This window comes from Scomber japonicus, chromosome 14 (assembly GCF_027409825.1).
Source record: "Scomber japonicus isolate fScoJap1 chromosome 14, fScoJap1.pri, whole genome shotgun sequence".
Taxonomy (NCBI): domain Eukaryota; kingdom Metazoa; phylum Chordata; class Actinopteri; order Scombriformes; family Scombridae; genus Scomber; species Scomber japonicus.
In genome coordinates this window covers 29,237,697-29,262,634 of record NC_070591.1, presented here as the reverse complement: position 1 = coordinate 29,262,634, position 24,938 = coordinate 29,237,697, and the positions used below count along the sequence as shown (strand labels likewise).

The following is a 24,938-nucleotide window of genomic DNA, read 5'->3' as shown; positions in this document are numbered from 1 at the left end:
ATGAATTTGTGTAAAAATCTAATCATTTAGATGTGATGGAGTGGTGACTTTTTAAGCAATTTAAAGCTTCTATTCACATGATGGGTATCTAATGAAGTACTCAGTTGGTATCAGTATCACTATAAAGGAACTTATATTGATACTGGTATTGTAATATTTTAAATGATAGCCAGCCTTAATGAAAGCAGCTGTAGCTGGAAACACATTTACAGGCAGCAGAGAGACTGAGCTCAAACAGTAAAGCTGTAAAACCAAAACAATGAGCTGAAAGATGCTAAAATGTAGAGTCAGGTGATACTTTCTGATTAGTGCAGATGGTTTACATCATCAGTAGGATACAATGGGCTCCAGATTACAGGGCAGGGAGTAAGAAAGTCCCATAATACTGAGAGTAAAAATAATACACTGTTAGTGTTGGTCATTAAATAGATATGTTAATAATGCTGAATCATATCAATTAAGCTAACTCCATATGTATAAAGCAAAACCTTCAATAACGGATTTTGTTCATTTTTTATTATAATTTGCTCTGAATCGTTCATTTAGAAGATGGAACATTGGAAAGGGCCATGATATGATTATATTAGTTAAAAAATGTATATTGAACATAATATATTGAGTACATATATTGAATTATCAGTCAGTCATAAACCCAACAAAAAGGCTGATAGATGAGAAGCAGCAAAGATCACTCACCACAAGTGCATGTTGGCGTTCAGCTTGTTCCTCAGAGGAGTCACCACTGCAACACACACACACACACAGAAATGATTTGATATGTGATGTAAGTTATACTTCTTATATTTGGAAAAGTATGAGACTGTATCGACTGAGCGCTCCGAAAATTAGACTATCTTTAAATGAAGAATCATTCTAGTCTTTGACAGAGCCGGCTCACACCAGACAGCGGTGTCACGTCTGTCAGATATGAAGCATCATTGCTTCCTCTGTTCACAGGGGAGCTTTGTCTGCGTGCGCCACTCATCACTTTCACTATTTGTTATTCCTACATGCAAAAAGCAATATTTCTTCGTGACCCCTCGTATTGGAGGGTCGCCGCCTGCCTCCGCGTCTTAGGTTAGCTGAAGTGTGTATGTGTTTAATATCTTTTTGAGTTGCATTGCTAGGCAACAGGCTAGGAGTTTGTGTGACCTTGGGTTTACAGAAACAATGGCCCGCAATTGACAGGGACTTAAATAGAAAGCGCCCAAGTTCGCCGGCTGGCTCGGGTGTCGGCGTGGCGAGAATGAAAACATGCCATTCTGGAAGCGAGTCCTCTGACACGACGATAGACAATACAGTCAACACAAGCGGCCCCGGCTGGAGTCGAGACATGTGGAGTGCTATTCAAACCTGGCAGCAGTCTTACTGATCTGATCTGAATAATGGTGAGCGCAGGCAGAGTTTATACTTCATTGCCTGGGTTGATCCTCAGCTGGCAGGGAACGCTATCTGATGGCAGCAATCAGGACACAGTCAGTCCTATTAGTGATGAAACAATGAGTCCATTAACTGATTATTAGGACAAACATCTACTAGAGTATTTTGATCATTAATGAATGATTTAATAAGAAAGGTTCCAGCTTCTCACATGGGAGGATTTGTTGTTTTTCTCACTGGATAAACATTGAAAATAGAATATTTTGGGGGTTGTTACTACTGACAATTTATACAATACACAAATAATCAACACACTAAACCAATAATTAATTAACTGTCGATTCAACAGCAGCTACAGTACATAGAATCAGTTAATCTGAGTGGAATTATTGAAACCAGTGTTTTTTTCTTGACAGCAGGTGGCGTCATTGTTACCACCTCACTTTAAAACTTTCTGTTCGATTTACTCACAAAGTACTTGGTAGGCCTGTCACAATAATGATCGACTTATCGTACAATAATGTGATTATCAGCATCATCATGTCTATAGATGGACTTATCATATGATACATGGACATGACCTTTGACCTCAGTATAGCCACACTTCACATTAGCAGCTAAGAGACTATTCATGTCGACATTGGCTAAGCTAGTAGTGTCCCTCTCTGTCCCCAACTATAATGGCAGTCTGTGTTTTTACTCTCCAATCCCACCCCCACCCCCCTTGCATTATTATGCTATTATATTATCATTATATCAGTGGTATGAAATGATCTTTAAATGACAATAATATCGTTTATCGCGATTATTTCTGGGACAATATATCGTCTAATAAAAGTAGTTATCATGACAGGACTGTACAGTACTTGGTGGACTTTTTTTCCTCCATGACGGTTCCCTAACATTCTGATGGAGGATTGATTGAAGGAGCTAGTAGAGCCTCCATGCAGCCTGAAAAGAAGACCTGCAGAAACTATTCAGGGCTGAAAATCACCTCCTCTGATGGTGATAGGAAACAGAAATGTTGTTGTCCAGAAATGTATTATTCTACTAGAATAAAAATCAAAATGCAATAATATTGGATATTGATCAAAATGGAAGGCAATATCAGTTTTCCCATGTCACAAACACTATTTTTAAGCCTTGTATATATTTTTTGTAGTGTACCGTCTCAGTTAAATCAGTTAAATTACACAATTTAGGTTTAGTGAATTACAAAAATAAAGGCTCTTTTATACTTTAGTTACACAAATGGAAGGCTTATACACAGATTCCATTCTATTGCATTTGCTTGTTAATATAAATGCATGTAAACAAACCGTATTCAGATGTATTTTTTAGTCTGGTTGAAGAACTGAACTTGATTCTGTCTTTCCATTTATTCTTTACATGACTGTCCTCACCCTCAATGTATCACCTGCTAAATCCTAAAACTAATTTATGTAATTATTTATTCACGAAACCTCGTGGGTCCACGATAAGTGTTTTATTATGAGGAGAGGATTTCACATGCTATAATACGGCGTGTCAGTTTCTGGTGTGTAATAGTGCAGATACACTTCTTATGCTCTTGCACTGCCTCAAAATGCACTTTGAAGTGTTGCCATGTCTCTGGGGTCCTACCCACCATGCTCGGCTCCCAGCAGGCAGCACTCTGGCAGCATCTTAGGGTGTCTGGGATCCACCTCCACTTTGATGGATACGTTGTTTCCTGCACGCACACACACACACACATACACAGGAATATATATATATATATATATTAGCCCCAAACAAACAAGCTTTTTTTAGCATACATATTGGTTAGTGGATGTGATACTGGGCTCTAAAAATAAACTGTCTGACTTGAATTAGCCTGTGTGTTTTAACAGTACCGATGGCGATCCTCCTCATGGTGTCGGCCCGGCTGGGTTTTTCCGGTTCCAGAATCCAGGTCTTGCTGTCAATCTCATCCAGGACGTCCCAGAAGTCGGTCAGGGACTCTAAAACCAGCAGGAACTGGCTGTGAAGCTGCTCCAGAGTAATCTACCGAACCAAAACACAACAGAACAAGCACATCTGTTAGCAGCTGCTTAGCATACAGGCATATTCCAAGGTTCTGTAGCAGCCTGTTATAAAGTATCTTTTCTTCATTGTTCCTGAAGGCCACCATGTCCAAATTGAAGCACTCCTTTCTATCACTGCGAGCGTGTGGTGGTCTAGTTTCCTTCCTTCATTCAAACAGAAAGGTGTCTACTGATGGTTTGTGAACTTGAGGGTTTGCTCAAACTGTTTAACGTGACTTCCAAGAATTAATTCAGTATTAGTAGTAGTATAAATACGCTTTTTTAGCTTCTCTTTCTGAGAGCAAAATTAGATGTTCAATACTCAATGCCATGTCTCTGTGTGGCATTGAGAGTTCTACAGCATAATAAACATTTCTAATTCAGTTATTTCGTAACATATAATACATTTGTGTTTGACATGTTTTATGTCTATAATAGCTTTCTTTAAAGTCCGTGTAAAGTAAGAATAAATGTGTGTTCTGAGTTTGACATACCACAGAAAAGTGTGTTGTTAACCACCCTGCCAAATTTGAATGATTAAAAAAATATATGAAATTAGGCTTCAAAGTTGTGTAAAAATCAGTCTCTTTCTCTGCTCCCAAACGCTGTGAGAGTGCCCGCCGAGTTCGCTGAAACCCCGCCCCCTACCAAGTGTAACCTGTCAATCAAAGTCACCATCTCTACCCGGAACATGGACGCTAGGTCTGAGAGCTTTCTGCTGCTAGCTCAGCGGCTAGCTCTGTGGCTAACTCAGCTAACTGGCTAACTCAGCTAACTGGCTAAATGGAGACTGTAGTAGTAGTAGTGTGCGTTGAATGTATTTATACCACTACAGCAGCAGGGGCGGGTTTATGCTAATATGATGTTCAGACCCGCCCACTAAATCCTGAACACATAAATCTTCAAACACAGTTTGTGAAGCCTAGCTCCACAATTCAAATCTAAATGGTTGAAATGCTTTTTACACCTTTTTTAGAATTACATTTATGACCTATTTAATGTGTTTAGAAGAAAATGTTTGAATTCACTTTACACGGTCCTTTAACTAGCTGCAACCAGTAGTGCGCAAGTAAACACACTCAGTACCATTATTTGGACCTGTGTTGCTGTCCGCCTGGTGAATGAAAGTCCACTCTTCTATTAGCTCTGCCAGTCTCCACCAACTGATACAAATATCTAGCTTTTTACTTGCGAAATGCTCTGCTAGCTTGCTGCTAACTGTCAGGGCAGATACTGTCAAGTCATTTTACAAGCTTTTTTGCTATGAGAGCCAAGAGAGTCAACCAAAACAGTAACAGACTGTAAATCCAATCCATGAGAATCTGTATCAGTTTTCAATTATTACTGATTTAAACTGAAAAATTCTTATTGTAACATCTGCTGAGGAGCAGCAATTACAGGATGCTGGTGCATTTAATTCTGTTGATAACCATGGCGACCGAAAAAATCTGTGCATTTGAAAATCATTTGAAAAATCAGAAATTTCTGTTCTGTTCTGTTTGCACTTTTAGATCTCAGCCTTATTTTACCGTTTCCTGATTGCTTTCAGCTGTATTAGAGCAAAGTTGTTACTTCTGGTGAAAAACATTTGTTGCTGCTGCTTCATATTAAAAGCTTTCAACTGACAAACTAACAGGGCTTTTATTTTGAAGAACTTTAAAAAATTTAACATATTTAACGCAAAGTTAGCAGAACTTGTTTTGTGGCGCTATTCTTCAATGAAAACAAGTCCACACGACAAGATTTGGAGATATTTGGAGATTTTTGTTTAGCAGATCGGTAATCAGAAATATTGCAGAGAGGAAGAGCTCTGTGGATAAAATGTAGTTGTTAACAGCTAGCGTTATACTGACTGATGTTACGATCTACTATGATCCATATCATTTTCTCACACCACTTAAAATACAGTCCAGTCACTGTTAGTATGTATCTTACTTCTGTTGATAATGATACAGTTTGATATTGGTGAGATAGCAAGTGGTTGTAATTCACCATTAGGAAGAAAGAGTGCATCCTTTAATTTTATTAGTTTAATGATGACATTGAAATAGCACCCTGAAAAGCTGGATATTTTACTTTGGATCCAGCTAAAAGCTCATTTGTTGCAAATGGAGGGAAGTGAGAGTGTAGATAGCAATTGACCAGTTGGTAAAAACTGAAACAAATTAAGGCACACACACACACACACACACACACACAGGAGGAGAGAAAGGGAAGCTGATAGAGGTGTGGGAGAGCAATACAGATGGAATGAGAGGGAAAAAATTAGGGGAAAAAATGAACCAAAAATTATGGGTCATTGTGCCAGCACAGTGCACACAATTAAGCATCGTCCAGGTGCTGAGAGCCTCGGCAATTACAGCCCAATTAATGCCAGTGGCATGATTACGGTTACAGCTCAGGATAACTACGCACGAGGCCTAGTTCAGGAAGATATTAAAAAAAAAAAAAAAAAAAGGAAGAAGAGCTGGTAATTGAATTCCTGCTTTATCTGAGAGAAGAACGTGAGAGACTGGAGAAGATATGAAAGAGACTCAAATCTGAGCTGAGATTTACTCCTTGGCCATCTCAATCAGTCTGCTTTATCTATTTATGATATCTCTGACTGACCTCAATTTAGCTCCTGAAAGCAGCCGGCCTGAAAGAATTCACTCCTCCTTACATGGATGCTACTAAACTTCAATTTTGACACTTATTTCCTGCTTATTCATTTCTTACCTAAAAGCTTCTGGTCATAAAGGAAGTCTTGGAAAAAAAGAACTACTACTACTACTCATCCTATAAATGATATAATATATAATCAGGTTCTCTTTTCAGAATGTGGTATTTTTGCAATTAAACACATTGTAGAAGTTGTGGCTGTGTCCTCAATAACAGACACGACAGTATTATTGGGCAAGTCTATTTTTTCCTCTTCAAGGAAGGAGACATCTTTAAAGAGATACAGAGTTGGGAAGTACATCAGCATAATGCAGATATTACATGTCATAACAAGAGGGTATGATTGTGGATGACTATGCATGAGGTATGATCTGATCTATCATGTGCTGCTTACTTTGGGATATAGACATATAGAGGGGCTATACACATTTGACTTAAAATAAAAATGTTTTTGGATGCCATGTACAATATGTGAATTGTAATGTGTCTTTATTATCATTTTCATGTCACAGAGGTGTGTGAGGATTTTGCTCAAGTCGATACAACCTACAGCCAAAACAGCCTCATACTGCTTAAAGGAAGTCACCTATAATCCACAATCTGACATGACTAAATGTTTATGAGAAACATCAATTCTTTATACATTTTAAAACTTTGTTTTGCACATTAGAAGTTAAAATATTGCACTTTAAAGGATCAAATATTGATGAAATATACTGCGTTTCAAGTGCTGAAAGAGTTGATGAATTCAAAGAAAAGTCATGAGGAGTGACTACTATTTTCTGTTTCTTATCAATATAAAACTTCAAACACTTTGGGTTTTTTTTTGTTCTTGCCTGTTAATCCAACAAAGTAAAGGACTACTACTATCACATTCATTTTGCAGACGGCTTTATCCAAAACAACTCATGCAAATGTATGTAGCGACTTGGTTTAGTGGCTTGCTCAAGGACACATCAACACTCCTATGAGTCAACATCCTAAAATAAGTCCCAAATTTGAAGATATCTATTTGGTCAATGTTAAGTTGAAATAGGCACCATTTGTTGTTACTTTTGGAATTTTACAGATGTAGCGATTAATTAACAGTGAAAATCGTAAGTTTTATGTAAACTATTAGTTTCATACCTTAAAGGACCAGTATGTGCAGACTGCCCCCCCCCCCCCCCCCCCCCCCCCCCCCCCCGCCTTCCAAGCTTGAAGGAGAACCTACAGTGGATGAGAAACTCAAGAAAAACACAAAAAAAACTCTACTCTGTAGAACCAGTGTTTTGTTTGTTCCTTCTGGGTTACCGTAGAAACATGGCTGGCTCCATGTAAGAGAACCCACTCCCTATGTAGATATACAGGGTTCATTCTAAGGTAACTAAAACACAATGATTCTTATTTTCAGGTGATTATACACTAATTAAAACATACTAATATTGTATTTCATTTCTGCCACGTCTATTCTGCTAGATGCCACTAAATCCTTATAGTATTGACCATGACTACACAGACAGAGGCAGGACTGGTTCACTGTTCAGCAGTGGTTATGGTGTCCACTCTTTAGCAAGTCACTCTCATTCACTTTTTTTTTATTCACACTTAAACTCAAATCTCTGAATACACGCAGTTTTAGTTGTTAAAAATCACCTTTGCATAATCTGTGTGCACAAAAAGACACAAACTACACACACACAGACAGACACACATACACACACTCTGAGGTTTATTTCTCTTCCCATTCTAGTTCCACACAAATGCACAGAGTGGCACGTCTTGGCCCTGCAATGGGGCAGGCAATAATTACTCATTCAAATGAACATGTCAGGACTGCCGACAGACAGGCCCTTCCCCCCCGCCACACACACACACACACACACACACACACACACCCTTCACACATCAGACAAAAAAACACACTTGGCACAGATGCAAGCGCACACACATATATATACACACACACACTTCATGTTGCAGTGTGGGAGAGATCCATCAACGGCCCAGCAGGCAGACAGGCTCCATACGGTAGCGCTGTTCTAAGCTGGTCCTCACTGTACGCCTGCCATGTATCAGCTCAGCAACACACACACACACACACACACACACACACACACACACACACACACACACACACACACACACACACACACACACACACACACACACACACACACACACACACAGATCTGCCCACACATTAGCATCCTTCTCCTCAAATTCTCTTTCTCACTCTTCTCTCCTCTCTCTGATTTTTGCCTACACCGTCACTCACTCACTCACACACACAAACACACACGCACACACTGACAGCATCCTTCTGTAATATATTTGAAACACTGCGAATGGACCAGTGCAATACTAAGATATGAAGCGGTAGTTTTTATGATGGACAAAGTGACTGTTGGTGTGACTACTAAAAAAAAAACAACAACTCAAGACATCTCTGTGAATATGTGTGTGTGTGTGTGTGTGTGTGTGTGTGTGTGTGTGTGTGTGTGTGTGTGTGTGTGAGTTAGTAAGTGACACACAGACTCAGAGGCAGTGACAGAGATGAAAAGCAAAAGCCCGAGTGAAAGAAGCAAGACGGCAAACAACAATAACGAGGAGGCAAGGAGATACAAAGAGCCTGCAGCTGGTTTTACATCAAAGCCGTTTGGTGCCAATTATAGTGGACTAAATTTAAGGGGCTGAGAGGAAAAAAAAAAAACGTCTTAATACAGCAGGTGGAGAAGTGTTTTGTCAAATTATGCAATAGGTGGTGGAGGATGAGTCAAGTGTATTTGTGTAATCGCAGTTTCGGCCTCAAAGGGTCTGAAAAAATGTCATATCACAAAACAATAAATGTGAGACATCACCTCAAAAAATATCATGTGAATTTGCTCAATAAATCATGTGACAGATTCAGCTCATTCTTCTCTAGAAATGTGCTGTATTACACATTGATCGACCATGATGGACAACAGTAATGGGAATGTATGACATGAAACATACAGTATATAAAAGGATAATGAGTACATGTTGTGCAGATACTGAAAAAAATTGGGATGTAAATGAAATCCAAATGATCAGATTGTAAACTATGAATAAAAATGCTGAAGGTATGTATGACTGGACTGCTTTTAACCCCTCACTCTGGGTATATGAACCCAGCTTCATGCAGCCTGAGAGGAAGAGCTGCAGGATTATGGGTGAAGTAAGTACTGCCATGTCAGCAGTACAAAAAAAAGAAAAAGAAAGAAAAAGACCCAAACAAACAATTACAATTGCACTTTACACTTAACCACAGTAGTGTCTCTATCTCTATGTAGCACCTAACCTAATATAAAACTTCAATATAAAACTGCCAAGAACTTTTGCAATAAGCGCTACTGGATGAGTTATTGTAGAGCATTGCAGAAGTTAAATGAACTTCATAATAGTTCAAATATGTAAAACCCTGAGGACATTAGTCATTTTTTTTTTGAATTGGAAATTTTGAGTCTGTTATTATGTAGCTTCTTTTGGGACTTAATTACAATGGGCCTTGTCTAAAATGATGAGAAATATAGTGGGCAGCTCATAGTACGCATATAGACACCAGCTGCATTAAATCACCGATAGTACTCAATCAATAACAGAATATAGCAGTTTGGCTTTTAACACCTTAGTGACCATTTTCACATTTGTTGTCATCATCTAAATCCGGTCTTGTATTAACACAGAAATAGGTTATCATCTTTAAGTCATTGCTGAATGTTAATGCTTGTAGTATTGGTTTACATTTATTGGCAGATTTTCACAGATTTTTTTGAAATTCAGACATTTATAAAACTGTTTATATTTTAATGTGTAAGATGCTTACTGTATGTATTGTGGGCAGCATGGTGGGGCAGTGGTTAGCACTGTTACCTCATAGCAACAGGGTCCTGGTTTCAAACCAGCCAGCTGTGGTTGCTTCTGAGTGAAGTTTGCATGTTCTGTGCATTCCTCCCACACACCAAAAACATAGGTTATCTTAGGTTAATTGTTGACTCTGAATTGCCCGTAGGTGTGAATGGTTGTCTGTCTCTATATTATATGTTAGCCAGGTGATTGACTGGCGAGCTGTCCAGGGTGTACCCCACCTCTAAACCGCCCAATGTCAGCTGAGATTGGCTTCAGCTCCCACACAATCCTCTAGAGGATAAGTGGTTAAAAAAAAAAGAAAAAAGAATGAAGATACTTATTGTGGTTTATGGTCAAAGACACCTAAAAGAAAATTGCCTATTAAGAGCTGATACACTGGCAGTAGTGAGTGCATCAGTGTATAAATACCTGTGGTGTCCAGGTTATGGCCAGAGCAACTGGAAGGTCAGCCGAGCATTCAGGAGCCTCTGCAGGGTGCTGTGAATGAAAGAGAGGACAGTTATCTATCTTAAAAGTTCATTGATTCTTTATGCAATATAAATAATGAGTGATCATCTGAATCCCTGCGTCAGAAAGTCTCAGACAGGATGGCAGGAACTAGTTTTCATTTACTGTGACAAAGTATGATATTTTTTCCTCTGTCTGTCTCTGTAAGTTTTTACTACATTTTTTGGGGTTACATGTAACACCTGTACATGTGCACTGGTTAATCCTCACCTTAAAGGACTTTTTCAGTGTAACATTAAAAGTGAAAGTTCAACATTAAAACATAAATCTAACTTTAGTATGATATGTCTGGAATGTGCAGCTTTAGCCTCAGTCTTTAAGCACAATGGACATATGGACATGGATGATACCATTAAGTGCATATTTAAGACACTGTTACAGGTTTCTGTTTTAAAAGCAGTCAGCTGGAAGCATTAAAAACAGCTGGGGGTAGTTATTTCAACTATTGAGCTAGCTAGCTAGCTATATTTATTTTATTGAATTATTTAAATAGTGTCTTTTATTTGAGTATTTAGAATTTACAGTAAACCCTTGCATCAGTGCTCGCCAGATTTAATGTGTTGCCAAAACCTCATAGAGTCCTTTATAATAAGATTTGGTCAGTATATAAAAGACAGACTTCCTCTCTTCTTTCACCTTCAACATCATGCAACTTTCCATCCTTTCCCCCCTGCTCTTCCTCTCCCACTCCCCTGCTACATAAGCCTCCATGTGTCCGTGCCAGCGCTGCGTCCTCCCTCGCTGTGCCTGGTGAGGGATGACCTGGCGCTGAATCTGGTGGAAGCAGCTGGAACACAGGGAGGACTGCAAGCTATTTTTACCTGCTGCCAGAGGAGGTGAGGAGGGCCAGCTGGGCAGGTGGGCGCAGAGTGGGGTCTCGGCACCCCTCCCATGTCCCTGGTGGATGTCATCTGGGTTTAGGTAAGCACCACCTCATCATGCCCACCCACCCACTATGTCCAGAATACACAACCCCACTGTGTGCTACTTACACTCCTGCCAGCCAATAGATGCTCTTCTCTGCCTTAGAGTTGAGGTGAGAAAGCTAATCCTACTTGTGCAATAGTAGGTGTGTATTTTAAATATTTTGAAATGTTTGCTGACATCTCACTGTCTTTTTTTGCTAATATTATTATGTTATATGTTATTATTATTATTAGTTATGTTAGGAAAACATATTTCTATTCTGACTTTGGGTCTTATTTTTGGAGTTTTGGCTATTGTTCCTCTGGCAATAATTTGAGACTTGATAATTATGTCCATACTACATATTACATTAGAATTTACAGTAGCTATTGTGGCTTTGAAAACAAACATTAGACCTTCATTACACTCAACCTTGAAAACTTCAACATATAAAACTTGTAAAACTTTTTTGGCTGCAGTACCACAGATGGCCACTGGAGCAAATGAGCACATTGGTTTTCTTTAAAAAATCAGTGTAGAAAAGTCAAAAAGTGGAGAAGATAATCTGGCTGCTGTCTGCTTGTTTACAACCTGTCTGATGGGTCGTGTTTCACTGAAGTGACTTAAGTCATTGCTGATAAAAATAAATACAAAAATTATGAAAATAAAACCCAAGTTGCAATACATTGTAATTGAGCTTTAAGGTTAACAAGAAGTGCTTCTGTTTACCTTACTACATTTTTTATATGGATTGTGGTTCTCAAACTGGTGCCTAGAGACATGTGGGTATCCTTTAGCCAGTGTGAGGGAGTTATCAACCAAAAATCATCATGTGTTCCTGAGACAAAATCTCACTAAACACACTCTGTCACCTCTCATCTGACAATTTGGACACGCAAACATTTCAATCGCTCTGCATTAACGCTACCATTCCACCATCCTGCGTTTAGCTTTACCAACAATAGGTAAGAGGGGTTTTGTGTACTTCTCTGGATATCGTCGAATGGAGGCAGCATCTATGCAGATGAGCGTGGGTGTATTGGTTTTCTGTATTCATCGAGAAAGGTTTTCCATCATGCTGAGGTCTATGTGGAGATGTTTTATCTGTGCTACATCTCAGTCACAGCGGGTTATCATGTCTCTCCACACCCTCTCTAGTTTGACCTAGATTTAGGGGCGCAGATGTAAATCACTGATTTGCTATCAGCAAATTGAACATCGGGTATGCGTTCAGTGAAGTCGGGCTGTTTGGATTTGGATTGGCTGCAGGTCAACATCAAGCTGTAGAGCATTCCATTTGATGATGAATAATTTCCAGAGTGAAAATTATCCACTCCTTATAGTAAACTGTGTGTGTTCCTGTGCGCGCAGGTAAGAGTGTGACTTACCTTAGACTTGAGGTTAATAGTGAGAATGTGTTGCCTTCCACAAGAGTCCTCCGCCTTCAGCCTCAACGTGCGGAACTCGGTGTCTATGAACAGCAGCCTGAAAACGGACACACACACAATGCATGCACGATAAATCAACATAGTGAATCTGCTCACAGAGAAGGGGACGCGTTACACTGTAAACTGACAGCAGCCATCATCCGTCATTAATCACGGCTGCAGAAAGCTATATTGAGACATCAACTCTGCCTTCAGATTTATCACTCTGGGTACAAACACAGTGACATTACATGAAGCCACAGCTCGTCATTCACACCTGAATCCTGCAGGAGAAAACTACAAGCTTTACACGTCTACATTCTAATTTGCATTCTTCTCCAGAAAGTGCCTTTTTTTTACTGCTCTAATGGAGGAATAAAACAAATCCAATCACGCTGAGCCCAAAAGCATTATTGTCATACTGAGTCACCAGAGAAACACTTTGGATTTTGTGCTCCCTAACAAAAACTGTAAGCAAACAGACTGACGCCATGCACACTCTGGTAATTGCACTGAAATAATTAATAACCGAGGGCTCCACTGCCAGCACATCAACTGACGGCTACAAAGAACAGGAGTGAAGCTCAGCTCACACACCAAGCCTTCATACCGCTCTGTTTTAATACAGCTTTCATTAACGGCACAATGAAATAAAGCTGCTAATGTGCACTAATTGACACAGTCACATTCAAAAGATGACTGTGAGGAACAGATGGATGTTTGTTACAACAAATCACATTTATTTAAGGACTCAAAGCTCAAAGCCTATGGTTTCCCACCACTGAATAGGTGAGGGTTCACCCAGCCTTAAACTCTGAAAAAAAATTAATTGGTCTAGATCTTGTTTACCTTCTGATTAAGAAAAAGTGACAAAAGGCAATTCTAGAGGTGAGACTGCATGCTGGGAAATGTAGGCATGATGTTTTTAGAGAGTGAATGACAACAGAAACTATTGGCTTTAAGAAGTGAAGGAAAAAAAGCCCCTTTCTCACATGTATCTTATTAAGTTAATGTGATGGCAATGTTATGTGTTGGCTTCATGTACAGTATGAATAAGCACTCAAATCACTGTAAAAAGGGCACAATGACAATCTTAAATTAGTTCAGAATTGATTATATTTCTGTAAAATGTTCAATGTGGCATGAGTCTAAAGTAAATGCCATCTTATCAGCGCAAAGGTAGCAGCAGCACGAGATTAAATACACTCAGTATGAGATTGTTTGCATTATCAAGAACGCTGTAATAAACCCATCACTTAATTATCAGATCTGATGCACAGCAAAAATCCATTTAATGAACCACAATCTGGGAATGTGCCAAGTTTAAGTTGTTGAGGAGAAGTGTCTTAGGTCAGATCAGTTTATAAAATATGTGTGGTATTGGTGGAGGGTAGAAGATGCTTAAAGAACCCCTCTTACAACCAACCTCATCAGACTAGGATTGAAATTAACCTCCGTCAGTTGTTTGGTCTTTAGAACATCACTAACCAGTGAAAAAACATCCATTACAGTATCTGAAACTCATGGTGGTTAAATGTTTGACACTCTAAAACTCTAACACAATCAATTTACTTAAATATACGTAAGAGTGAAAAAAGATGCAAAATCTCACATTTGAACCATCAAATTGATTATCAAAATAGTTGCAGATTCATTTTTCTGTGAGTAAAAAAGAAAATGTTCTTCTTCTTCAACTTAGTAATGATCTCTAGTAGTACCACTGCTCCTTCTCGTGCACCAGATGCAAAGTATTGTACATACTAGTTCTTTTTGTACCGGGTCTGTCATGTACAGACATGACAAGCAAACACCAAGCTCTTCTAAAATGATGTGTCTGCAGGTGACCTTAGGGTGACTACAAATTATCAAGCTTAAGTCAACCTGTAAATCAGACCCCCCTCCTCCTCCCTGAGCTAATTATAACATATTGAGGCAGAGGACAAAACACTGATGTGACCGAGAGCGTGCACCAACACTGCTTGTCAGATTTACTGCTTCCCTCTGCCGCTCCACCACACTAAGAAGTCCCATCCTCCCTCTCTCCACTCCTTCTCCAGTTTCTCTCCGGTCCATTTCCAATCTACTAAGACAGACAAAAGACTGATCTGAGACAAAGGATTTGGACAGTCCCCCCTCCCCAACCCCACTTCCAGATTTACAGTACATTACGATGGACGCTCTGTGCCGGGGCCTGACGTGGGCTGTATATCTGCTGAGGATTTATGGAGTGTGTTAGAGAAGGAGTGATGTGAGCGGGGTGTGTTCGGGGATGACACACACACTTAGGGGAAGTGATGGAATGATGGCAGACGACGTCCGCTGTGCCCGGCTCGTAAAAGTGTCTGCTCGCTCGCGCACTCGCAATCAAACACGGGTGAAGGGCGGCGGTGTTGAAGTGTCATACTCGCCCATACAAACACACGATATCATGATCGGGCCGATTCGACTCTCTTTCTGCTCCTGCTGTTGCTCAGTTTCAACCCCCCCCCCCCCCCCATCTCTACTCCATCTCCTCCATCTCTAAAACTATCTCCATGTGAAGATCTCCCGAACACATCGCCCAATCTTCTCCCTGTAACACACACACACACACACACACACACGCACGCACACAATTTGAGTGTGTCGATACTGATAGCGGTGCTACCTGCCGACAGCAGATTAAAATAATCTGGCAGCAGTGGAGAACTTCTTCAATAGACAACACTCTGTATCCTCGGGTACACATATACAAATATTACAGACCCATAAAATACCCATTACAGCCAAAAGCAATAAATACACAAATCTGTCAAGCAAGACCGGTTAATAGACCTGTGCAAGCGAACAAAGTGACAAGCGTCCAAATGATCAATAAAGAAGTTGAATCATTAAAATAAAGTGCTGGCGCGTTGCAGAACGCATGAATAAAAGAATTCCGGCTCTATGAAAAGGAAAATCTGTTTCACTTTCATCCCATTTGTGTCACGCCACCTGAGTAAATCACTGCATATACTCTGGTGCTTCTGTAGTCTGTTAAGGATTAATTGGCAAACATACAGTATAGAGTATTTTCAGATTTTTTTAAAAGCCCATGCCATGTGATTATAAATGTAATTAAAAATGACAAAGACATTTAGACTTGAACAAAACTTTTACCACCCACTGTTTCAAATACCAAAGAAGAAGAAGTTTCATTTATCTGTATTCAGTGACAACACCCCCTATTGGTGCTGGTACTGATGGATAATATTGATTAACTTGAACAGCATAATATCTGTGTGAACAACACTAAAATTTGTTCATTACAGTATATCAGTTCAATTTAAATGGCCTGAGAAGGAATTAACCAGCATGGGGACTGATGCTGTCAGCAGGTGCTAAGTTAGTCAGCACCCCTAACATTACTTAATACCTCTATATGTTACTCAATGTTGTGATTCAAAGCACATGTTAACATACCGCTACTAAACCCATGATAGAAAGACAGCTAACACTACCTAAACCTCTGTGTTTGTATAGGAGTAGGACAGTGGCCCTGCACAGGTGTTTAAATAATATATAAACAGTATTAACGTTAACAAGCTACCTGAACTATCCTCCACCTATTCTGCATTGTATAGGTACAATCTAGAGCCTGACCGATATATCGGTCAGCCGATATTATCAGTCGATATTGACCTATCACAGATATATCAATATCAGTGAATATGTGTCCGATATGTGCCAATTTTTTTTTTTAGTTATATAGATAGTATTTTATGTATATTTGACCCTTTTTCTTAATTCAAGTTTAATATTTGCATATGTTGTAGTGCATGTTATTTTATACAATAAAGTAAAATACCATACCTTTATAACATTAGAGGGATCATTACAAATAAATGTTTATCTATATATCCTGTACATATAATATAACAATCCAATGTATAAGCCAATTTTTTACTTCCTAATATTGGTATTGGCCCCAAAAATCCAATATCAGTAAGACCTTAGTACAATCTAAATGAATCTTGAAAATGTAACAACACAATCATTGTAAAACTGTGCGTGTCAAATGGAAGAAAATATACTTGAAGTGTAAAAGCTTCATATCATATGCATGCTTGTGTAGGGCGAGTCAGTCAAAAGCATTTATGCTGCCTGTGCAGACAGCTGTATTGGTTCAAATAAAAGCGTATCTGTTCTGTCAGACACTAGTGAAACACATGATTGAAATACACGAGTGAAACAGCTCCTGTGCAGTCACTCAACTGATACTACTGGAAACACCAACTCTGAGGCTTGAAGCTTAGATGCTATCCAAAGGCTGGACAAATATGAAAATTAGCTTCAGTATCATTATAGTTTATATTTACTTGAACAAAAAGTGAAGAGAATTGAAGTTTTACTGAGTTGAACTTTAAAAATATGGTACCTCCAGGGCAGTTTGTGTTAAAAAGCTTTCCAAGCAAATATAGCTGTAAAACAATAAATAACTAGCTTGAAAAAAAGACCTCAGGAAACTGTTGTTACCAGACAGTTATGAAATTCATTCTGTATAAAGAGACCAGTCCTCACTATCAGCAAACTTTAAGGTTTAGTTTTTGGAAACCAAAGAAGTAACAAAGTCTTATCGGTACATCACTAACACACACACACACAAACACACACACACATTTCCACCTCCTCTCCTCTGGGGTCTCACGCCCCACGATAGCAGGGACTTGCATTCTGCCCCTATTTGGCCGTGATGGAAACAGCGTGACAGTCAGGCGTCCTGCTGGGAAGACTGATGAGAGCATCCCATTTGCAAACTCCGCAGCCAAGTGAGCTGCTTCCAAACAGTGCACTACATTCACTTTTTTTTGCCTGTGCGCGTGTGCTCCTCTTTGAGTTTTTTTGTGTGTCAAGTAAGTGATTCATGACTGATGAGGCAAACACATGTAGTGTTGCTTGAAAAATATATAGCATACACAAGGTATGTTAAAGGAAATAGAGGACGATGCACCTAGCATGCATACAAATGTAATGCATGAAAACAAACTCATTTCATAAAGCACAGAGACTCCTATATATTCATTAGCCTGGTTTACAGTCTATCTGTGTTAACCAGGACATTCTCATTACTTACTGAGTGTTACTGCATAACTCCTACCACCATTTGTGATTGCATGCATCACATGATTATATGAGTCATTTATTAGCTGGCCTAATAATGTTACTAAAACTAAAGATGAAGAAAGAAATAAGGGTTTAATCCCTTATGCCTTGTCTTGGTTGGCCCAGTAGAGCCCTGCTGTCAAAGAGCCACCATAACTGGCCTCAGAAGAGCAGCAACACAGTGTGACAGAGTGACAACACTGTGATAAGAAGAGTGTATTCCAGCTGTGCCCTGTAATAAGGCCCAGAGCTTCCGGGGGGGGGGGGGGGGGGGCACATTTCGGGGGCCACCGAGTGATGGCAGCTGACCTACTTGACCTCATTTTCCATTAATTAACACATGGTATGCCATCTCCAGCCAATTAAAGATGACCACACTCTCCAAATGCAGAGATGGGAGACATGGAAAGAGAGAGAGAGAGAGAGAGAGAGAAAGAGAGAGAGAGAGAGAGAGAGAGAGAGAGTGAGAGAGAAAGACTCACTTACCTGGCCCAATCAGCAGACAGAATTACAACTGAAAAACCCCTGGTGGCTATTAGCACGGCCCATACCAATTAAGACGCTAAGCGAATCTCGAGTGCTTTGGAGATTGAGGCCCACTGTGTATAATGCCTCCTAACCGTAACGCGACACTGAAAATGATGTTGGTCCCATTTCCAGCATAAAGCATACCTTCACCCCCTCCCCCTCCCCCTCCCCCCTCCTCCCATCTCCTATTAAAACCTGAGAGTCTTCAATTAGAGCCATTTGCATTTTGCTAATATCATAATTGTAGCCGTGGTCATTAATAGGAAAGTGGAAAATGAGTGTAGTAGTCAAGGCTTAATCCGAGCTGGGGGAGAACGGATATCTTCCCTAACCCCACCCCTCCTTTTTCTCCTCTCCCGACGAGTGGAGTCGGGCGGTATTAGCGGGGCCCCTGTCAAGGCACGTGGGCTGACAGTTATTAAATGTGACCTGGATTTAACTATAACTCAATAACTAAAAATAAGGAAGTCATTAAGAGCCATTTGTTAATGTGGAGCTGTGTTGTTGCAGGGCTTCTCCGATTAGTTTATGCTGCTGGAGGAAAAAACACAAGCAGTGCTCCATATAGTCATTTAAAGCAGCAGGTTTTTCCACATATATATCTATATATAGACACAGCTCAACACTGTTAGGTATGTTATCTTACCTCTAGGGACAGTATACAAAAAATAAACCCCAAATAAGTTACAGTTTCACATGTATTTTTCCTTGTCATTTTAGCAGCTTACAATTTTTCCCATAAACTTGGGTTTATATTTGGGTCAGTAACAAATAAGGTTTGGAAAGATGAGCATCTTAAAATAGTTTTAAATCAGGTTTGTTAAAATTTTTGCTGGTTTTATATCATTTGAAATGATTTGCACTATTTTTTTTAACCAAAAGTAAGACTGTATGCTCCTGAAAATGTCAAATGGTGTAACCACAAAAGAATGATACATTTTCAATATTTTATCCACCTACAGTGTATTTAAGTGGACTTAAATAAAGCATATAAAAATAGCAAACAATTGAAATAATAATTGAATTTTTTTTTTAAATGTTTCCTGATCTCCATTCCATTAGCTTTATTTAATATAAAAGTTATAATGTAAGATCATGCCAAACTAGTTGATATGGTGTTTTATGAGACTTTAGCATTTTTAAGCAAGATGAATTATTTGGTACAAAGTTTTTATGGTTACACCACTTAGACATTTTTGCCATAATCCTCTAATATATTCTCTCAAAATGGATTACAAGCAGAAATTTGATGCTCAGTCCACAAAAAAGAATGTGTGCAAGTTATTCATGTGTTTATTTTCTAATTGTAACCTCTTTAAATTTGACTAAACCACATGGACACAAAAAACGTTAATATTTGGATAATAGTGAAAGGCAAATTACTCTCAGAGCATCCTGGGACCATGTGAGCGAGGAGGGCAATATTACCATCATGTTCATTTAGAGAAATAATTATGTAATCATCTTGATTTTCACTGTAAGCCAATTTTTAAACAACTATTTACATTCACGTTGTATTGTGGTAATTCATCCAGCAAGCTTTGCAGTAATGTCTTATCGCTGTGACACGGATCACAGTTACATCTTTAACGACCTTCTCGAAAAAACAGGACGATTCCTCTCGAGAGGCTTATCCTGATACACTGACAGGAAAACATGATTGAATTTTTGCCATGCTTTAATTGTCAGCAGTGTATAGAAATCTGAGCGTGTCTACATCCGCTACGTTTTAGTGTCTAGTTTCTCTCTCTCTCACATGCTCTCTCTTTTTCTTTGGCTTCCCATCCCTTATTTCAGCTGGGGTGGTGAGGGGAGAGAGATAGATCATGTCCAAGCCAAAGTGTACATGATTTATGAACATGCATGTGGACCATTTAGCTAACTAAAGACTGAAACAAGTGCAGATTCGCAGTTGGTTAGTGCACATCGCAATGAACATGCACACAAGATACTCACACTGACTGGTGCTTTCAACCAAATATCGTACAAATAAATAAATGAATAAAACAAATAAAATAACACAATAGGGTTGGATGATTATCAACAGTATATTTTCCAACTGTCCTATCATTGTGTTTGTTTGCTGATACCTGACTGATGGTTGTTGGGGTGTGATCTCAGCCCAATACTATGTCAGAGATACAGCTGCCGATGACACTGTGCTTTGACATTATCATGTCTATATATGGATTTATCATATGATACATGGACATGACCTTTGACCTCAGTATTGTCACACTCACATTAGCAGCTAAGAGGCTATTCATGTCATATTGGCTAAGCTAGTAGTGTCCTCCATTCCTCACTGTGTCAGTCCTGAGTGGAGACTGTAGAAGAATTAAAGGTAAATAACTCTGTCCCCAACTATAATGACACTCTGTGTTTTTACTCTCAAATCCCATCCCCCTTACATTATTATGCTATTATATTATCATTATATATATAAAATGATTATCAAATGACAATAATATTGTTGATCGTGATCATTTCTGGGACAATATATTGTCTAATAAAAGTAGTTATCATGACAGGACTACTTACAATGACATAGAAAGACAACATCTTGACTTTTAAGAGATTTCAATAAGCAAATATTTGGTATTTTTCTATGATAAATGACTTAAATTATCTGATTGTCTCATCAGTAATGCAGACCTATTAAGGTGTTGTATATTGTTCACAGTGTCTGGCACTGTACATTTTGTTCCACTGTTGTCTCTCCAATCAATAATAAAAATTTGCTGGGCACAGTCAACTGTTCCAACATCTGTTATGTTACTGTCAAAGCTTCCTCTTAAAACCTGCTTACTTAGCTGGTGCTTTTGCTCCTAGTGGCCCACTTACTTGTCCCACCCAAGGGTTTCCATCTCAGAGATGAGCTGGGAGTAATACTGCGGAGGTGGGATTGAGCGGCAGTCGGGACGGCTCTTCAGGCCCACTTCCTGCGACGACAGAGGGAACACGTCTTACTTTAAGCCTAGATTACCATGCACACATCACATCAGCACCATCGTCTTCCTACTTAAAAGCAAACATAAATACAGAAAAACTGTATTGTTTGGTGGAAAAGAGGCCGTCCATTAATCTCACTACATACATACAGTATATTCACCTGCACCTCACAATCAAGGCTATTGATAGTGCCTGAAGGTTCCCATTTACGTCCTATTCATAAACCAACAATGTCAAAGTGACCGAGCTAACCACTGTGTCAATCCCCTCCTTACCAAGACGGTCTTCAGCTCCAGAATGAAACTGACAAGATCAGCCGACTGCTGCAGCCTCTGTGAAGAAGTCAAACAAGAGGGAAAAGACATCCTTGAATGGGAAGATAATGAAGTGACACTGTCTATTTTTTTTTCTTCTCCTCTAGCCAGCCATTCAAATCAAACACAGTGTTTGTGATTAATGGGGGCTGCCACCTGCTTTAATAATTAATGATAGCTTAAAGGCTGTGAAAATAATGAACTTTGCAGCCTGGGGTGAAATATCAATCTCATCCAAATAACCCTGAGGGGCCACATAACAAATAGGGACATTTTCCAGGCGATGTTAATTAAACAGTGAAAAATATTTTTCTCTGCTTCAAGAGTGAGGCGAGCCTGACGGGTGACAGAGAGTACAGGAGCGACGCCAGGCACGACGCGGCCGGCACAAAGGGAGCCAGAATGACATGACAAAAATGATAAAACGCAGAACAATCAACACAAGCTCAATCAGACAGTAGACACAATGCAATAAAAATATATTATGATGCAACTTTTGCAGTAAAAATACAACACAGGGTTTGGTCCTGGATGTGAAGTTACCTGCTTCACTATGTGCTCATATCCACGCAACAGGTCTTTCAACTGCCAACAGCAGTGCAGCCTACAAGAACATAGTTATGCATTGTTACATCCACTGGAAATAGTAAATAAAACACATATTATTTGGGCACCATTTTGTAAAACTTGTATATTTTCAAGACAATATGACTGGACTATGTATCTTGTAAAGACAGGGTGAAATTGTCATATATACTTGGCCTGTTTGAGTTGGCGATTTGGTGGTAGTAGTATTCTCATTCTGAAGTCTCTCTCCTGTGAAGATATATCAGTGTTACATTAAAAAGCAACAAAACAATAGTATAAATAAAGTATTTGTAATACTAAATCATGTTAACCTACATTATCTAAAACTAACTTAATAGAATAGAACATGTGGCTTGCCAAACTCCATTCGAATATTGGGTAATTTAAGGTTTCTTATTGATACATGTTTATAAGCAGAGTGTGTCATACCACACTGCCAGAGGTGGAAAGAGTATTGAAATATTTGACTCAAGTAAAAGTACCACTACTTAAATTTTACTCGAGTACAAGTAAAAGTAAAAAGTAGCTTGTTAAAAAAATACTTTGAGTAAAAGTTACTTAGTTACTTTTATAACGGGGTTGGGTGGGTGGGGGTGGGGGGGGGGGGGGGCTGTAGGACAAAGTGATGGCTCATAAATCTCTAACTAGTTGTTTTAATTAAAGATAAAGGTATACATTTACAAATTCAGCTTCAATGACAAAATATGTCGACACACAACATTTAAAACATTTATGGAGATATGTGTCATTTTAGTGAAGACCATCCCATAAAACATTTTCAAATAACACAACCATTAAATTGAAGGTGGCATAATTGTGGATTCTGTAAACCCAGAGCAATTTTAGACTTTTTTTTGGGATTTTCTAACACCCCTAAATTTGATATCAGCAGCCCTAAAAATAAATAATAAACCCTCCATAGTCTCTAAATATTGTGTGGGAAACACTGAATGATTATTGGGGTTTTTTAAAACACTTGCAGGGCATTGAATGTCAAATTCTCATTAGGAGCTGAGCCCCTCTAAAGCTCTGATCCTAGTCCTACAATCACCCTGTTGTAAACCAACAGTCATACTGCATATCTATGAATCACTATGAGTCAAAGTCACCAGAGCAATAACTTTTCTTTAAATTACCCAAAGAAGACCAAACTTTTAAGTACCCATGTTTAAAAGGCTGTGCCCCTGTGCTTAATTCTCTCATTTCCGACGCTGTCCCTTTCACTGGAACGCATCATGCTCAATGCCTCGTCCTACACGAAGAGTGAGACAGATGACAGCACAACGTCTAATGGACATTTCTTTTAGAGTTTGTTGTGTTGTGTTAGAGTTTATATGTCGCTATGAGAGCTAGCTGCCCGGTGTAACAGGTTGCATGAATGTTAAGTCATTGTATCATGCTGGTTAATGATTCTGTACGATACTCTTTGCTTTAAAAAAACATTCGGTCAACATTTTTTACTCAATAACGGATGTGATTTAAAATGTAGCGAAGTAAAATACTTCACACAAAACATACTTAAGTAAAAGTAAAAGTACAGATTTTTAAAACTACTTTAAAAAGTACAAGTACACAAAAAAGCTACTCAATTACAGTAACGCGAGTAAATGTAATTCGTTACTTTCCACCTCTGCACACTGCCCCTAGTCTGAATTAACTATTCAATTCAGCTTAAACCAAACATTAGTCATAACAGCTATTGTAATAAAATATCAAGTTTGCAGTTGCTTTGCATGCTATGCTGAGTCTGCATATCTATAATAATCATTGACGTTAATAATAATAATAATAATAATAACGATGACTTATACAACATAGTTGTGTAAGTATTGGAAGGTAAAGGTATGCCGAATGTAACAGCAGCTTCTACAAATGTGTTAAATGTCTAAAATTATATTCTAGCAGGTATTAAAATGCGTCCACAGCAAGCGATATTTAAATTGACTGATTTTTTAATGGCGTTTGGTGAATCAGAAAAAAAACATCCCACTGACACATTCACTTACCTGGACTGTGATGAATCCGTCATAGATAGTTTTGTCCTTGTTGAGAGGTAGAAGCAGCGGGTTGTCTTCTACTAGTAAACTCTCCATCGCACTAACGTTATCTTCTTTACACTTTCAGTCAGCTGTCAAACAGCAGAACTACTTCCTCAGCTAACGCTAACAAGCAGACAGGGTTAACTAGCAATGTGTTTACGACTTGTAAATGAACCAGACATTTGAGTGTTAATATTTCAACTTATGCTGTTGAAAAGCAGAGTTTACCATGATGTCAATAAATTGTTGTAGCTGTAACTCGTGTACGCAGGTTGAGACAGAAAACTCCACATCCCGCCATGAAAAGCAAAACACACCGACGTCACGACGCTGCCTTCAATGATTGCCGAAAATATCGGAATTTCGACCTTAACACTTGTTGATGTGACGTTAGATTGAGTGTGCGTTAATATATATTTTATAATTACGTTATATTGGCAAATATTACTTTTTTACTGTTAGTTTTCACTGTTACATTTTATTTATTTTGTCAGTTTTTGTTACAATCAAAAGTGCAATACGAAATCTGCTTCACAACTTCGAAAGAATATGACTTTGAGCACTTGAAAGCATCATTTGAGGCAGTTGAGAAGTTGTTCA

The 24,938-nt window shown here is 38.9% G+C and overlaps 1 protein-coding gene across 1 annotated transcript in view; it reads right to left on the bottom strand.

Annotated features, from left to right (window-relative positions):
* fancl (FA complementation group L) overlaps window positions 1–24,594 on the bottom strand; it is a 28,094-nt gene extending 3,500 nt beyond the window's left edge. The window contains exons 1-10 of the mRNA XM_053332719.1: window positions 24,306–24,594; window positions 22,469–22,527; window positions 22,255–22,315; window positions 21,673–21,729; window positions 21,290–21,387; window positions 12,758–12,854; window positions 10,365–10,433; window positions 3,255–3,405; window positions 3,008–3,091; window positions 697–742 (exon numbers count right to left, since the gene is read on the bottom strand). Of these exons, the coding sequence (XP_053188694.1) occupies window positions 697–742; window positions 3,008–3,091; window positions 3,255–3,405; window positions 10,365–10,433; window positions 12,758–12,854; window positions 21,290–21,387; window positions 21,673–21,729; window positions 22,255–22,315; window positions 22,469–22,527; window positions 24,306–24,392 (809 nt within the window). The 5' untranslated portion in view covers window positions 24,393–24,594. The remainder of the gene's footprint in view (window positions 1–696; window positions 743–3,007; window positions 3,092–3,254; window positions 3,406–10,364; window positions 10,434–12,757; window positions 12,855–21,289; window positions 21,388–21,672; window positions 21,730–22,254; window positions 22,316–22,468; window positions 22,528–24,305) is intronic.
* Window positions 24,595–24,938: the final 344 nt, after the last annotated feature.